General features: G+C 37.8%; 1 protein-coding gene across 3 annotated transcripts in view; it reads right to left on the reverse strand.

Moving 5' to 3' along the window:
• Positions 1-7,263: 7,263 nt before the first annotated feature.
• Positions 7,264-16,289, reverse strand: part of GRB14 (growth factor receptor bound protein 14) — a 113,708-nt gene continuing 104,682 nt past the window's right edge. For all 3 annotated transcript variants that reach the window (XM_024579861.4, XM_045187452.3, XM_024579862.4), the window contains 5 exons: positions 11,358-11,474; positions 11,196-11,268; positions 10,969-11,056; positions 8,892-8,985; positions 7,264-7,644 (listed from right to left, as the gene is read on the reverse strand). In XM_024579861.4, the coding sequence (XP_024435629.2) occupies positions 7,498-7,644; positions 8,892-8,985; positions 10,969-11,056; positions 11,196-11,268; positions 11,358-11,474 (519 nt within the window). In that variant the 3' untranslated portion in view covers positions 7,264-7,497. The remainder of the gene's footprint in view (positions 7,645-8,891; positions 8,986-10,968; positions 11,057-11,195; positions 11,269-11,357; positions 11,475-16,289) is intronic.

A 16,289-nucleotide genomic window follows, 5' to 3' on the forward strand; every position in this document is an offset into this window, starting at 1 on the left:
GACACTTCTCCAAGGAAGACATACAGAGGGCCCAGAGACATATGAAAAAATGCTCAGCATCACTAGCCATCAGAGAGATGCAAATTAAAACCACAATGAGGTATCATCTCACACCAGTCAGAATGGCCAACATAAACAAATCCACAAACAAATGTTGGAGAGGATGTGGAGAAAAGGGAACCCTCGTGCACTGTTGGTGGGAATGCAGACTGGTGAGGCCACTGTGGAAAACAATATGGAATTTCCTCAGAAAACTAAAAATGGAACTGCCCTTTGACCCAGTAATTCCGCTGCTGGGATTATACCCTAAGAACACTGAAACACCAATCCAAAAGAATCTGTGCACCCCAATGTTCATAGCAGCACAATTTACAATAGCCAAGTACTGGAAGCAACCTAAGTGCCCATCAGCAAACGAGTGGATCCAAAAACTATGGTATATTTACACAATGGAATTCTACGCAGCAGAGAGAAAGAAGGAGCTTATACCCTTTGCAACAGCATGGATGAAACTGGAGAGCATTATGCTAAGTGAAATAAGCCAGGAAGTGAGGGACAAATACCATATGATCTCACCTTTAACTGGAACATAAGCAATAGAAGGAAAAAGCAAACAAAATATAACCAGAGACATTGAAGTTAAGAACAATCTAACAATAGCCAGGGCGGGGGTGGGGGGTGGGGGCGGGGACAGTGGGTAGAGGGGATTACAGGAACTACTATAAAGGACACATGGACAAAACCAAGGGGGAGGGTGGAGAGGGGGGAGGGAGGTGGGTTCACCTGGGGTGGGGTGGAGGGATGGGGAGAAAAGGCATACAACTGTAATTGAATAACAATAAAAAAAAAGTAAAAAAAAAAATTATATAGCAAAAAAAATAAATAAATAAATATACATGTATCGATTTTGGCAAAAATTCCAAAAAAAAAAAAAAAAGAAAAAAATCCAGTAGGATCTCAATGAGGGTTGTATTGAATTTATAGGCTCGGTGAGTATTGAGATTCAGCAATTTTAAAAATGAAATGGAAGTGAAGTGATACCGTTCCATTGGCACAGAAAATCAGATGGGAATTCTTGTAATTCAATTGATTTCCAACTGAATTGAATGTGAAATCAATTTTTAAATGAGTATAAATTTTCAGTAAAATAAAATAAGGGTGGAATAAAACCGAAATGATTATCAAGCTTAGGTAAATGACCACAGGGTATATCTGAATTCTGATTTTTATCTGATGTCTAAAACCAGATAGATAGAAGATAGATGGATGGAAAGATAGGTAGGTAGGTAGATAGGTAGATAGATAGATAGGAATAGATAAATTGATTTATATTTCCAAAGGCCTAGAATGATTTCCTTGTGGATGTCCCAAAAGAACTCCAGATTTAGGAGTTCCAAAACTGACCTGATATCCTGTTCCTTCTCATCATTGTATTGATTCATTTTACAAATCTGTATTAACACTTAATATCAGTTTTAGACACTTTGCTAAGTCCTGAGGCTACAACCATGAACAAGAGAGGCATTCCTTGCCAGGACCTTACATTAAATAGAGAAAACAAAATTGAAATTGTTAGGTTTGGGAAGATGAAAGTTGTTAAGTTGTAGAACCACAGAGCAAACGTCCTTAAAAATATACATACTCAATACCCATGTTCTTAAAAAGGGTCTTTATGCCACCTGGTCTCTAGACTTTCTCAACGGTCATCTTTCTCCTCAGCTTCCAGCCTTCCGTCATCTTATTAGGCCTGTTGATTCATTCCCTCACTGCCGCCTTTCACTTCCATGCCCTAACTCTTCACTGCCTACGCAAAACGAAATCCTCTGTATTTATTTCTGTCAGTATCAAGGCTTTAGGCCTCACCTTCCGATATAAAGAGTTTTAAGTAAAGCCAATTTTTTCTGTAAGAATTCTGATGACATCCGTTAAAAACATAAACTTTTCACCCTCCTATTATCACCATCTTCCTAGTTCCTCTGGCCCTAAACCTAAATATTTTTGACTCCTGCCTTTGCTCCTCCCTCATCCCTTTCATTCAATCACTAACGATTCCTCCTCCATAAAATCCTTCTTTTCATGCCCATGGCTCTAGAGCAGACTCTCCTGACTATTGCCAAAATCAATGGCTTCTTGATGGGTCGACCTTTTTTGGTTCCCTTCCCATCCTTACTCATTTTGTACACAGTTGCCCTTCTAACCCAGACTTCATAGGGGTACTTCTATCTTCTAATTCTTTCACTCATTCATTCAATAGACATGTCTCTGAATTTTCAACGTGCGGGGCAGAGATTAAAAAGATGAATAAAACCCATTCCTGATTTCAAACAGGTAAAAATTTAATGGGGTGACACATTGAAGAACCTATGGCTTTCCTAACTAAAATGTAAACCACTGTGCCAAGCAATGGAGCCCCCCCTAATGCAGCAGGAGCTTGCCTTTCTAGTGCTATTTGCCATGACTTCCATCTCCGTCACAATGCCCAGTCTACCTCACTTACAAGGGAAGCTATCATCTGCTGAAAAACCCTTACGTTCAATCCACGCCCTTTCCATGCTGCCTGCCATTACCGCTGTCCCTTTGATGACATTGCACGGTTCTTTCTGCAAGGTTTTGTGAATGTAACTCCTATCGGCCTTTTGGGACCTGCCATATTCCTTCCATCTTTCAACAACTGTTGCCAATGTTTCTCTCCCATTGTATTTATAGGAAACACTTACCCACCCTGGCTTTGAGGACAGGTACTTACATATCTATACTCTATTATTCAAATGTGCATCTCTAAGAGTGCCTTTCAAATAATAGGCACTCAATACATGTTGAAGTGAACTTAACAAGCACCCAAGGTAAGAACATCATTTTTAGCTCCTAATCTGATCGCTCACATTACAAGTGCTTCTGAGGGGAGCAGAATTCAGGGACACATTCATTACATGAAAGTTTATTAATTTCTAAGACATGCACCAATGACTTAGTAGTCTTTTCCGTTTTCTCCACTCAGCCACACATTAGGCCCTTTCCTGAGTCGTACAGGTGGGTGTCTCTAAAGCAGGTTTTGTCTTCCACATGTGGGCATATCATGAGAAGGCAGGATTCTGTGGAAAAGACCATGGTGTTGGGGAAAATGGATGGCAGCAGGAAAAAAGGAAGAACAAACATGAGGCGGATTCCATAGAAAAAGCCATTGGCCTGAGTGCACAGGAGCCGAGCAGGGCTGTGCAGACGGGACATGGTGGATGTCACTCATTGTCACCAGGGGTGGGAGCCAATGTAACAGCACATAATACACACGTATTTCCCATTCAGTCAATCACTGTTATTTCAGGGGAGGGAGACGGAAAGTGTGAGAATCCCAAAGCTCACTTCGTATTTTTAATCAGCAAGACAGACGAACAGTCCCTACAGGTGAGCTGGGCACTCTCCCCCACTGCACTGTAACGACGGCTACTTCCATAAAAGCAGTCTTACAGGAAGGACTGAAACCAGGGAAGAGGCACAACGTATAATGCACACTGTGCTATTCTTGGCAGGAAGGGTATACGAGTGGAGGCAGAGCAAAGGCACTCAGTGGCAGAAGGGGCAATGTCCCAGGAAGGTGGGCTCCTGAATGTATAACCACTGATGTAATGAAAAACATGTCAATTAAGATCTAGACCATGTGCTACTTTACAGTCAGTTTTATTTCATCACAACTTAAGAAGTGAATAATGATGATGGTGCTCTCTGCACAGAAAGGCAGAAGCCGATTCGACCCAGTCTGCAAATTTACCATGTATCGGGCGGGAATGCAAGTCCACAAAGTCCACTTCGGAGTTCTAATCTTAACTCGTTTCTACTGCCTTATGTGTTATGTGGGATTAAATTAGGAAGTGGTAAATTTTTTATAATTATAAGGAGAACTGGAATAAAAAAGAACTAGTCACATGATACCGCAACTGCAGAAACAATAATTTATGTGGGTTGGAAATTTACGTGGATACCTTTCTTAATTAAGTTGGAGGATCTCTGCGATGAACTTTAGGGTGAGTGTAGTTATATGCTCAGCCAAGTGGTTGGCTGGCCTTTCCCTTGTTCACATCTGTAATTTGCGGCAGGAGGTATATGCAATTAGAGACATTACAAGTGGTGCCCCAGTTACCAGCATACCTAAATGTCACAGTTAAATCTCTGGGAGCCACGGCTGGCAGGGGGTGATCCATTCCCACAAGCCAGTAGGAAGGCTCTGTATCTCAAGTACACTTTACCCAAGTAGTGCGGGTAGTGACCGAGAATCACTGTGTTCTCTGGAGAACACAAAACCCCACTGGAGGCCTTAGGTGGGCGATAGTCTACGCGACCAGGAAACAGCAGGTCCCAGTACAGCAGGGTTTCCCCTGGGGGTCCACCTACACATACAACTATACAGTATGTTTCTGTAATTAGTTTGCTTTGAAATTCTAATTGTTTCACACATTTTTAAAGACATTTTGATAAGGTCCATAAATTCTATCAGGGTGCTAGAGAGACCTACAGCACAAAAAAGCTTAAAATTGCCTGGCAATAGAGAGTTTTCTAAATAGTGGAGCCAACTTGAAACACCAACTTGTAACCATTACCAATGACAATCTTTCCTCTTCAAAAAAGTCCTAATCCACAGTCTGGTGTAATACAGACGCCATTACACAGTCAGCGCATACGCCATCGCCCCTGTGAAACAAGCCGTTATTCTGATTGAAACACTCCTAATAAATTTTATCTTGTTTGATTAGTGTTCTGGAATGTTTCAAAATAATTACTTAATTTTTCCATATAAGAAAATTTTGTAAAAAGACCTGGACCAGGTTGGTCTGCTGGGTTTGCTTCTCTCTAGGAGAATGAAGCATGCAAACTCCAACATATGAAAATAAAAAGGAAGGAAACAGAGTTGATCTGTCCTAATCTTTATCCAAAATGGTGCAAGATAGCAGGACATAGCTAAATCAAAACAAACAAAAAAATAATTCAAAGGTAATTCACATTTTTCTTGGAAAGGCATTTTAATACTGTATGCATGTGTCTGACAGTCTCAGATTTGATTTCATATTAGATGTAAACACATACACACACATACACATTCGAAACCCTTTATCAGAAGGAAAAAGGAAGGCTAATGTCAACCTTCCCTCAATAATTTTTTTGACTCAAGCTTTAAGATCAAAGTAAGCAATTACATTCAAAATCTGGCTCCACAATAACTTTAGATTATGAATGAAGTTAGAGACACAAATAACAAAGACAAGCACAAATTGGTCAATTTAGAGTCTGGTATTTAAAATACTACATTTTCTGATACTGTCAATTTGAACTGGGTGCAAAATGAGAAAATGCATTTCAATTCAAAACACAAAGTATTTTTATAAATCGAAAATAAATCAGAAATACTCAGGGCTATTCTTATAGCTCCTCCGTTTAGAGGTCCTGTGTGTCTTCCAAGCCTTTATAGACACCAGATAGGTGTTTTATAACATCAAATTAATGTTCTAAGTTTCAGTGTTTAAAGAAGCAGGTTTGCATCAGCTAAAAATGAAATATTTAAAAAATTCGACCAATAATTTTTTTCAGCAATTGATTTTATTAGCATTTTATAAATGTTTTCACATGCTGTTATCAAAAATGTGTACATTTAAAACTAAAGTATGCAGTTGTAAAATATTGTTTTAAAAAATCTACCTTTACCACAATGTTGTTATAAGGATTAATTAGAGGAAATGGGCAATATTTTGTACGATCTTAATGTTTATTTTATATTTTGTTTCTCTTATCTTAAAAAAAAACAGTAAACATCCTGCCCACAGAAAGTGGAAAAAGCAGAATTAGAGGATCTCAGCAAAACCTCCCAGATGACCTCAGAGAGGAGGTAAGAGAGGTCAGTGTCTCCTGTTTCCAGTCCTTGGCTTCTGGGCTGATGTTGCCTGGGTAAAACACTGGAAAGGGGGTAAGCAAAAAGAGTAACACAAACTTACCTATCAGGATCTTAATGGATTTTTTAATCTTTGATTGTACCGATTTTACTTGGGTTAATGATCTATTAGTATAGTAAGGATCTAAGTAGTTTTCATAAAGTTACAGCATGGGGGCAAATATAAAATATTAAGGTGACAATGTAACACTGTCACAGATTATATGCCATAAGAAAGCATATATAAGTTATTGATATAAAAAGTTCCTCTAGCCCTGGCTGATGTGGCTCAGTGGATTGAGCACAGTTCTGTGAACCAAAGGGTAACTGGTTCGATTCCCAGTTGGGGCACATGACTGGGTTGCCGGCCAGGTCCCCAGTAGGGGGCCTGCAAGAGACAACCACACAGTGATGTTTCTCCCTCCTTATCCCTTTCTCTAAAAATAAATAAGTAGTCTTTTTTTAAAAAGTCCCTCCCTATTTTGATCATTTTCTTATAAACAAATAGAATCATGCACTGAATATAGTCAATGTTGATCTGCATATATGACAATGGTCCCATAAAATTATAAAGGGGCTGGAAAATTCCTATTGCCTAATGACATCACAGCTGTTATTAATGTCACAGTGTAGTGTGTTGCACACATACTTACCATTGTGTTACAATTGCCTGTAGTATTCAGTACAGTAACATGCTGTATAGGCTTGTCACCTAGGAGCAACGGGCTATACCATACCGCCCAGGTGTGTCATAGGGCATGCCATCTAGGTTTGCATAAGTACATTCTATGATGTTTCCACAATGATGACATTGCCTGATACATTTCTCAGAACATATCCCTGCCATTAAGAGAATCATGACTAGATAATTCTAGGCAATTATTAAAGGGAATGGAAAAAATACAATGAATAATGTGTTACTAAGAGGTGCAATACCAGTGAAAATATTATAGTACAATTAATAGTTTAATAAGGTAATAAAAGTTATCCTGAAGAAAATCAATATATTTCAAACTAATTTTAAGCTGCTACCTCAAAATATCATTTGAGTTTAAGGTTACAGTAAACTCCAAAAATATATAATTCAGAATAGTTTTTAGTTTTATTAACAGGTCATGGGTAGCTTCTTTTAATTGATAGCAAGTTTTTAATCATACTTCTTAAGTTATAAGAAAAAGTAGTGTAATTTAAACTCAGTCCTCAAATAATTCATTCTGAACCTAATTTTTTTTTCATATTTTGAGTTGATAATCCCAATGCCTCTATAGCAAGGACAGATAAATGTTTAAAATACGCATATTTGAAGTAAATAATATAGAAATGTAAAAATCACACAAGGACACACCAAATCATTCTTTTTCTGAGGTTTAATTTTAACTAATGAATTTTAAATGGTGGATGTAACAGCAATCCAAATCTTTGCTTATTATCAATGCACAAACTATTTATTGTAACTTGGAGGTGAAAGAGATTCTTTTCACCATGGCAATGCTTTCACCCTTTTTATGTTTTCCTCTTTCCTTTTTTAATTTTTTTTCCTTGAATCTTTTTTCTTCAAGTTTAACAAGTCACTTCTGGTTTGGCTAAAGTGCAATTCTAGCACAGTAATGTTTCAACTTGCAAGGGAGAACGCCCTTGTTGAGTTGGTAAAACTCCACCAGCTGGATCAGGTCCGTAAACCTTGTGTGGCCATCGTCCAGGGTGTGGAACATGTCCCCGTCATCTTCCACCTGCAGGAGGAAAAACAACCAACCAGTGAGAAGGGCAAACAACCCAGCAGGACAACCACATTCCACTGCATACTGCATCTTCATTTGCCAGAATTCAAGCTTATATAACTAAAGGACAGTGAAAAGAACGGCATGCCAGTTTCTTTTTCATAACCTCGCTTGCATTGAAAGGAAATATCATCTGATCCTAGTATAAGTAGTGTGGCTGTACTTTCTCTACCTCTAGTTCTTGCAGTGTTCTGTAATTAGACTAATATGACTATTCTGAATCAATACACAGTAAGAACTTTGTGCTACTCAGTGTATTAATGACTCCACTTACAGACATTAACGTCCATTTCTAAATGTTGTCTACCTAACAGGCTCACTTAGTATATTAAAAATGAATATTCACATAATTTGTATGAGTAAATTGATTCCGAAGCAATAAAATATTATGTTAATGGGCTGACAGGGTTCCTTTTTTTTTTTTTTGGTCTTGTCAGTAAGCTCTCCTGGCATTAAACAATTCATACTTTCCAGGGACATCGCTCACACAATCAATGAAGCAGGGAAGACACTTCATACAGACTTTGGATTATTCCAAAAAGACTCCACTCAAAACGAAACACCAGTAATTTAGCAATCTCATGTAACACTTCCTGAAAGTAGAGTAATTCTCTATTCCACACTACCTGGTTCCAATATACAGATCACATGAATACACACCATACATACATGTGCACACACACACCAGCAGAAGCAACAAAAATCCAAAAGCAAGTTGTGCCACTCAGAAGCAGAATCATAAGAAAATTGTAAATGTGTTCAAAATAGTTTAAACAATCTCCAGTTCTGCAGCACTTGTGCATCCAGCCACAATGAATAAAACCAAACTACAAAAGCAAAAACAAAACAAAACAAAATACATTTTGGAACAACAGAGAAGAAAGGGCTTTAAAATAATGGTTTTTAAAGAATTGCTAGTAGAATTCAGGAAAAAGAATGCTTAGTGGCCTTTTAACAACAGGTGGCATGGGGTCTATACGATATTGCTAAATTAAATTTCATGGAAAAGAAAATTTAATTTTTACAATTCCTGTATTTCTTACATTAATTTAAACTCGTAAAACCATTTATGCCAAACTTAACTCTAGTCAAAAAACTCCCAAGTTATATTTAATGAAAGAACCAGAGAAAAGCAGTTTCCGAAAGCATACACATCAAGATCACCTCTAATATGCGATGTGAAATCACAAATTACTTACCGGTATAATTTGAAAGTGCTTTATTTTTTGTGCATGACTCATTGACAGCACGAAAGTTTTGGGGTTACTCTGGCTATCCCGGACCAAGAAAACTCTAAAGAAAGAGAAAGTATTTCAGTGTGTTTCCACATTTACTTTTGGGTTTCATAGAAATACAGCATGTGACGAAACCGGAAAGTATGTACATAAATGCAGCCAGTTTTCTCCCACTGTGTATTCAGTGATGGGATTATCCAACAAGGTAAACAATAAGGTGTAACATTGCCTTCTACTATAAATCTGTCTTTCGTGCTAATGTTAATAGCCCACTTGAAAGACTGTTTGCTCACAATAACCCATATAAATGCTATGAGGGCATCAATAATTGGTGCTGCCCCCTTTTCCACTGGGAAACTGAGTATTTACATGTAACTGTTTTGCCCAGAGAATGGGGCATTAGCATACTGCTGTTTTAACTTCTGGGTCACATTAGGCCCTGAAAGAAAAAGTTATTTAAAAGGAAATTACTTTTAACCACCTCTTCTGGATCCCCTTTTTTCTTGTTTTCAGTTCCTACTGTTACATACACAACAGAAAGTGAGAAATAAGTATGTTCTAAAAAAATCAATCTTGAAATCATTTATTTAATGTTATGAGCAAAATATTTTAAGAAAAAGAAACACCCGAACAGCATGTTCTTTGACCTTGAAAAATGCAGCAGAGGACAGGCCAGAAAAACAAGACGCAGCCTAATGGCCTAAGAGAAAAGTTCTGCGGGGCGTGGGTTCTTCCTTACTGGCAATACAGTGAAAAACCCGCTTTGTTCTAATTGTTGGCACACAGACTGCAAAGAGTCTCCAGTGGTGACTCCAGTACTACTCTTGGTGTGCCTGGGCAAAGAGGCAGCCAAATTTGAGCCAGCACAGATGTCTGATGAGATTACCCATTTCAGTTGTGCTGTGTGCGGTCCCGACACTGCATCACCAAAGATGGGACAAAAGGGAGTTTCACCAGTCAGTGGAGCTATACCTGTTTCCCATTCCCGAGTAAGTCGCCACTACCACCTAGTGGCCTGCCCTGCATCATCACCTCTTTCCAAAGAAATACCAGAGGAAAAAAGTTTTAATTAAAAGAGTAAAGATACTATCATTCGTTATGCAATTATTTCATTTAATTTACAAAAACTGGGCTCAGCAAGAAGGGAAATTATGATCCTTGAAAACATTTATCTATTCTTTGTGGTTTATTTCTTTTCTTAGTTTCATCAGATTGTGATTCTGCTAAATGTCCAAATTTATATCTAAAAAGACCATGCTCCATGCAGGGAAGCATATTAAAATCTTTTCTTATTTAGAGTCTAGTGAGATTCTGACTTGCTATTAATAATCTTCCATGTGAGGATGCATTTTTATCCAAATGTCAGTATTAAATCACCTTGAAATCTTGTCATCTTCTTAAGCCAACCCTTGAAAGATACAAGATCCCATCACCCCTTATTTAAATTGATGCTAGTTCCCTTTCTCATCCAAACCTCAAAACAACCTCATCAACTGTATTGCATTTGGGAAGGGAATGTAGTCAGTATTATAGGAAGTATCTGAAATACGTTGACAAAAAAATTCTTTAGATTATAAATTGTTCATAATACATTTTATATTTCTCCTGTATTTTCCATGGTACCCCACTAAAAGATAACATGAAAAAATGTCAAGAAGGACTCTTTGTATAGGTCTACATTACTTTAAGTTTTTAAAATTTAGAGAAAAGGACATTGGAATATAAACAGAAAGAAAAAAAGGAAAGTCTAAATATTAAGCAACTTTTTACTTAACACACCCTGCATCAAAATTTGATATTAGTGATTATCAGTTAAGAGCAGAGCACCCCATTTAGTTGTCTGTTCATTTACGCACAAATACTAACCACACACAATGAAACAGGTATTATGTAGATATTTCTAGGATACACTGGCAGCCATCCTTATAGAACAAAGTCCCTTCTGTTTTGTAAGCCGAAGTCAAAACTCTTTGTGCTGTTGAATAAGTAATTACTGACTATAGTAGAAATAAAAATCACTACCATTCAAAATCAAACTTACCCATCCACAAGTCCTTGCTGAATAATCAGTCGCTGAGCTTCATCTCTAGAAATTTTGTGGTGAAACCAAGGTTGGGAGCGGTGGATAGCTGAAGAAACAGAAAGAAGGAATGCAAAGCCTTGTATGAAATGATCATAGTTTAACGATACGTGAACTTTCTACCACAAGCCCTCAGTGACTCCATCCGAACGCACACCCACCCAGGCACGGCAAGGATGCAGACATACCCATGTTCGTGGCAGAGCTCTGTGAAGAGGCCGTGGGGCTACCGTGAGTGCCCAGGCGTAAACATCCTTTTTTCTGCACAAAGAAGGGAAGAACAAATTTCAGCTTTCTGAGTGAAACAAACTCAAACCACAATTTTTTAAAGAACATGAACCCATCTGTACCCTCCATGCGAGTCCCTCTTCAACTGCAACTGAGAGGGCTTCCGTGGGATTCTCTATGACTCTGCTTTTCTGGCCTGAGAAGTCCATTGCTACCAGGGAATTCTCTGATATACTTCTCTGGAAAAAAACACATGCTTTTTACCATGAAAATACATTTGAGGTTATATTGCAGTGCTTTGCTGGCAATACGTTTCCATTCTAGGATGTGGTTCCAAAGGTGGCTAGCAGGACATTAAAATGTTAACAATGCATATTCAACATAAAATGGTGCTATAAAATAGTTTGGTTACATAAGTTACACAGTTATTAGTTAAGGTCAGTGAGTTAAGTGTCAAATAAAGGGACTAAAACCTTTCAAGGTAAGCATGCCTTTCTCCTAAAACAACCCTCTCTTCACGTTTTCTGGTAAAACAGGAAGACACCAATTTAGAAAGTAATTTTTAGCCCTTCCTGTGGATAAAAAGATCCATTACTTCTGAACTCGGTTCTCTATTATGCTTTGAGAATCATCAATTATCATTTAAATGTCAAATCTATCTAATTATGAAGCAGCTATTTATTAACATTCACGATACACTAAAGCTATAACAAACTGAGTTCTATCACTTCTTCAGAAAGAAATAGTACGCATTTTATAACAGAACTGCCGTATGCATTTTATAAGTTTGCCACCTCAACTTTCATCTAACTTAGAAAATCAAGTTTAGTGAAATAATTCAGATAATTCCATATTATTACATTTTTTAAAATTTAATAAATGAATATTTTTTCATCTTGTGAGAATAATCATGGCAAAATGAGGGCTGCAAAAATAAGTCAATGGCAAAGAAGAACCGATAAAAAGGAAGACATCTTCAAACATAATTTTAAACAAATAATGACTATTGGCTAATAATTTTTGTCAGTTACTTTTTGTGTTCATATTTTCTGAATGTGAAAATAAAATTTCCCAAACTTGGACTTTAATTTTATTTTTTGTTTGTTTAGGGCTCTACTTCACAGCAACCTTTTAAGAAGTACGCCATCCAAGTCATGCATCGTAAAAAAAGACAATTGTCAAAATCTCCAGTCAAGAGTGTCACTCGGTTTTTAAAAATTAAAACTCTCCAAAAGAAAAAATTTTTTCAAAAACTGTGGACAATGGACAAGGTTTAAGTTGTTCTCTACTCATTAATAGAGGAGCAAAACAAAAAATGGAAGTCTAATGGCGAATGAGGAGCCAACACGCACCGGGAGACTCATGGCTTAAGACCATTCTGTATCTCTCCACAAGGGTTCAGCCATTTCTAACTCGGCCTAACAGCCAACAGTCACATGGGTGCCCGAAACCTCGTCCACACACAAAGAATGGGGGGGGGGCGGGTGCTCATTTATCACTACATCCAGCACTGTGCACTTTACTAGCATACATTATTTCCTCTTTAAATCATGCTATTGAAGTCTACAGTCTTATTAAGGTTCATCTTTACTCCCAGAGATTTGATGTGCAACCCTTCATTTGTTACAGGAGACTTTATGACTGATAGCTGCTCTTTCCGGACAGATGCTGTCTCTGTAATCTCTATTTGCTGCCATTCCTTACTTTGCCCTTCTCACCTGTGATCTTCTGTGCTGGGCTGTGTACCAGTTGGGTATACTTTTGCTTTGCCAACTTTAAGGAAAAGCCTCTACCTGCCCAAAACCAGAGTAACTAATCTCAATCACAATGATGCCTTATCCTTATACTATCTCCACCTCATATGCCACAATAGACTCTATAATCTCGAGTTCCTAATAACATTAAAATACTATTAGGAAAAATAAATAAATAAGTGTAACCTGTTTGTTTGTTTGTTTGTTTTGGCCTACGATATGATGGGCTAGAATGTAAAACAAGATCTCATGCTCCATAATTACTTGACATAAATAGGGAATCTACAATACAATTAAATACTTTCTTTTTTTATTTTATGTATTCATTTTTTTAGAGAGACGGGAGGGAGGGAGAAGAGGAGGGAGAGAAACATTGATGTATGTATGAGAGAAACATTGACTGGTTGCCTCTTGCATGCCCCCAGCTGGCGACCTGGCCTGCAACCCAGGCATGTGCCCTGAGACTGGGAATCGAACCAGCGACCTTTCGGTTCATAGGCCAATGCTCAATCCACTAAGCCACACCAGTCAGGGCACAAATAAGTATTTTCATTTGCTACATTAACTACACTAGAGAGAAACACAGGAATATAGTAAATATTTTCTACTGAATGGCAGGTGGTGGATAAAAAATTAATAGTTTACCTTTGGTGGACAAAGAAATGAAAGTGAAGCAAAATCGGACTTGAACTCAAAAGGTCATTTTCAGCTCAATTTCTTTCACATAAAAAAGCAATGTTGATAACATTCAGAATCAGTATATTTTTCAAAGTATGTGTCCATATTGCTAGGTCTTTCTTCTAGTGGTATAAACAGGGCAAACCCTAAAACAAGAGTCCATGATTTTAAGGGCATGCCTCTTTTTTGAGAAAGAAAGGCCCGAGTACAGTCTGGATTATCCAAGCCAAACACTGAGGTCAGGTCCAGTCACGCTTAGTGGGCATAAGATGTTTTTCAGGCACTTTAGCTGGGTGGCAACTAGTAACCATTCACTCTCTGCCACCCCATTAAAAACACATCTAGATAAAGCTGCAGCATATTCCTTAGCAAGAGGGCATAACATTTCCTCAGATGTTCTCTCATTGACTTCATCCAGGGCAACCAGACATCAGAGATGAAATGGATTCTAGAAATCATGCAACCACCCCCACAGTTTACACTGCAGGACACCAGTGACTCCATCAAGGTCACACAGACAGTGTATAGTGGGAGCGGAGACAGACGGGGTCTATCTAGGGTTCTTTTATGTACCATGGAGTGGGGGGGCACAGGGAAGAAACTGTGGTATGGAATGTGTAGGTCAGGGTCAAAAGTGAGGAAGAATAAGAATTTGTGCAGACTTTCTTTCCCCATCCCCTCACTCCATCCAGGACCATATTAACAGATGCTCCTTTTAATGAATCCTCCGTTTGCCTTAAAAAGGACCAATTACATTTGGCTTCCTGAAATATCTGCTGAAGATTTTCATTTCTAAGGCTGACAGTAGTGGCTGTTACATGCTATATATAACTATCATGTTTATTACAGCACGAGAATGTGTTTTTCTCATTTTCTTTCTCAAAATGTATCTCTGAAGAACGTAAGATAGTAATATTGTTCCTTTATACTAACTTTTCTATGTTGCACTGAAAAGTGTGCTTGGATGAAAACAAGCAAAGGCAGGTGAAGGGCACTAGTACCCATTCTATAGGTCACTGATTCTCCCATGATAATCCAGAAAGTGGGATTCAGTATAGACACCAAAATAAATACAAATACTTCCCCCAAACTTCTTAGTTTCCTTCATGTAAATTAAGGAGGATGGAGCTAAAATCCCAAATGCTTTTTGATCATGACAACTGCCATACAGAACAGACAGAACTTCGTCACACAGACACCTACAGTCCATGTCCTTCAATCCCTGTTTTCAACCAGATTCACCCAAAAAGTGTATCTGCCTACACATGGTGTTGAACGAGGAAAGCTACACACTAACCAAACTGTCACATGCACATAGATCGACCGTAGGACCACGTTCAGTGGAAACAGTCAAGAATAATAGCACTTGTACGCGAGTAACAGTGACGAGAACAGAAAGCTCTCTGTTTATGACCTTTTCCTACGATCGAGAGAGCACCAAACACTAACTGCCTTCAAATGCATGACTGCTAGTAACAGGCTCATCCTAATAACTTCAGATTCTAAAGGAAATGTAGAAGGGTTTAGCAAAGGATTAAGATAATAAAATTCATTACTGTTTCTATATATATAGATTGAGAGATAAGGATAAGCTGACAAATTATAAAAATACCTTAAAGTGATTGCTTTTATAAAAATTCATTACATCCCTGTTTTTCATTTTAGGGCTTAAAAGTAATACGATACAAAGATGAGAAGTTACTCTCCCATAACTTAAAGCAACATAACTAAAGGATTGGAGTTCTTTTTCCATATGAGTCTATCAGGCTTCATAATCAACATTATTTCATGCTTCATTCCTAGAACTCAGCCTTTCATCTGCTACATTACATGTGGGAAAATGCTCCTTCCTTGGTCACGGGCTTGAGGAGCGTATTTTTAACCTGAGTGGAAGAGCAGCGTGTTAGCTGATTTGTAACACAGGCACATACACCTGAATTCCTAACATACTCAATATTAAAGAGCACAAGGGAACTAACAGAACATAAAGTTTAGTTTAAAAAATAAAGTGTTATGTTAATGTACAGAGAATTAAAATTAGGTCCTAAAGAAGAATGTGTCTGTGTGCGTCTGGTAATCCGTGCCCAAGTTGTACGCAGTGTAAGTCTGAGAAGCAGCCAGACTTAATACAACGCATGGCCTACATTTTAGCTAACAGTTTGGGGGTTTTCTGGACAGCAGTCTGCTTGTAAAGGAGCTGGAAGTTTAAAAATTCTGTTGTTAGAAATTCAGAATGCAAAAGAGCTTACATAGGTATAGTACAGCTTTTAAAATTTCAGCTCTGTATAGTAGGCTATGACAATTCCAAAATTAATATTAAATTAAATAAACTCATAATCAAAACCAATAATTAAGAAAACATCTACATCCCCAAGAAAAATATTCTATGTATTATCTTAAGATCTAATCTTCAAATGCTGTAATGAGACAGAAGGACTCATGTAATTCTTTCAAATATTTAAAAAATTTTCTTTACCATACAGCTGTCTATTTTAATTGAGTATTTCATGTATACTCTACTGCTGGGATTTTACTACATAGGCTGTAATCACACAAACTCCAAGAAAAAATAATTCAATATAACATTAAGGTAAGATGATGCCAAAGAGTCACTTTATTTGA

The sequence above is a fragment of the Desmodus rotundus genome, chromosome 2 (genome assembly GCF_022682495.2).
Source record: "Desmodus rotundus isolate HL8 chromosome 2, HLdesRot8A.1, whole genome shotgun sequence".
NCBI classification, from domain to species: Eukaryota; Metazoa; Chordata; class Mammalia; order Chiroptera; family Phyllostomidae; genus Desmodus; species Desmodus rotundus.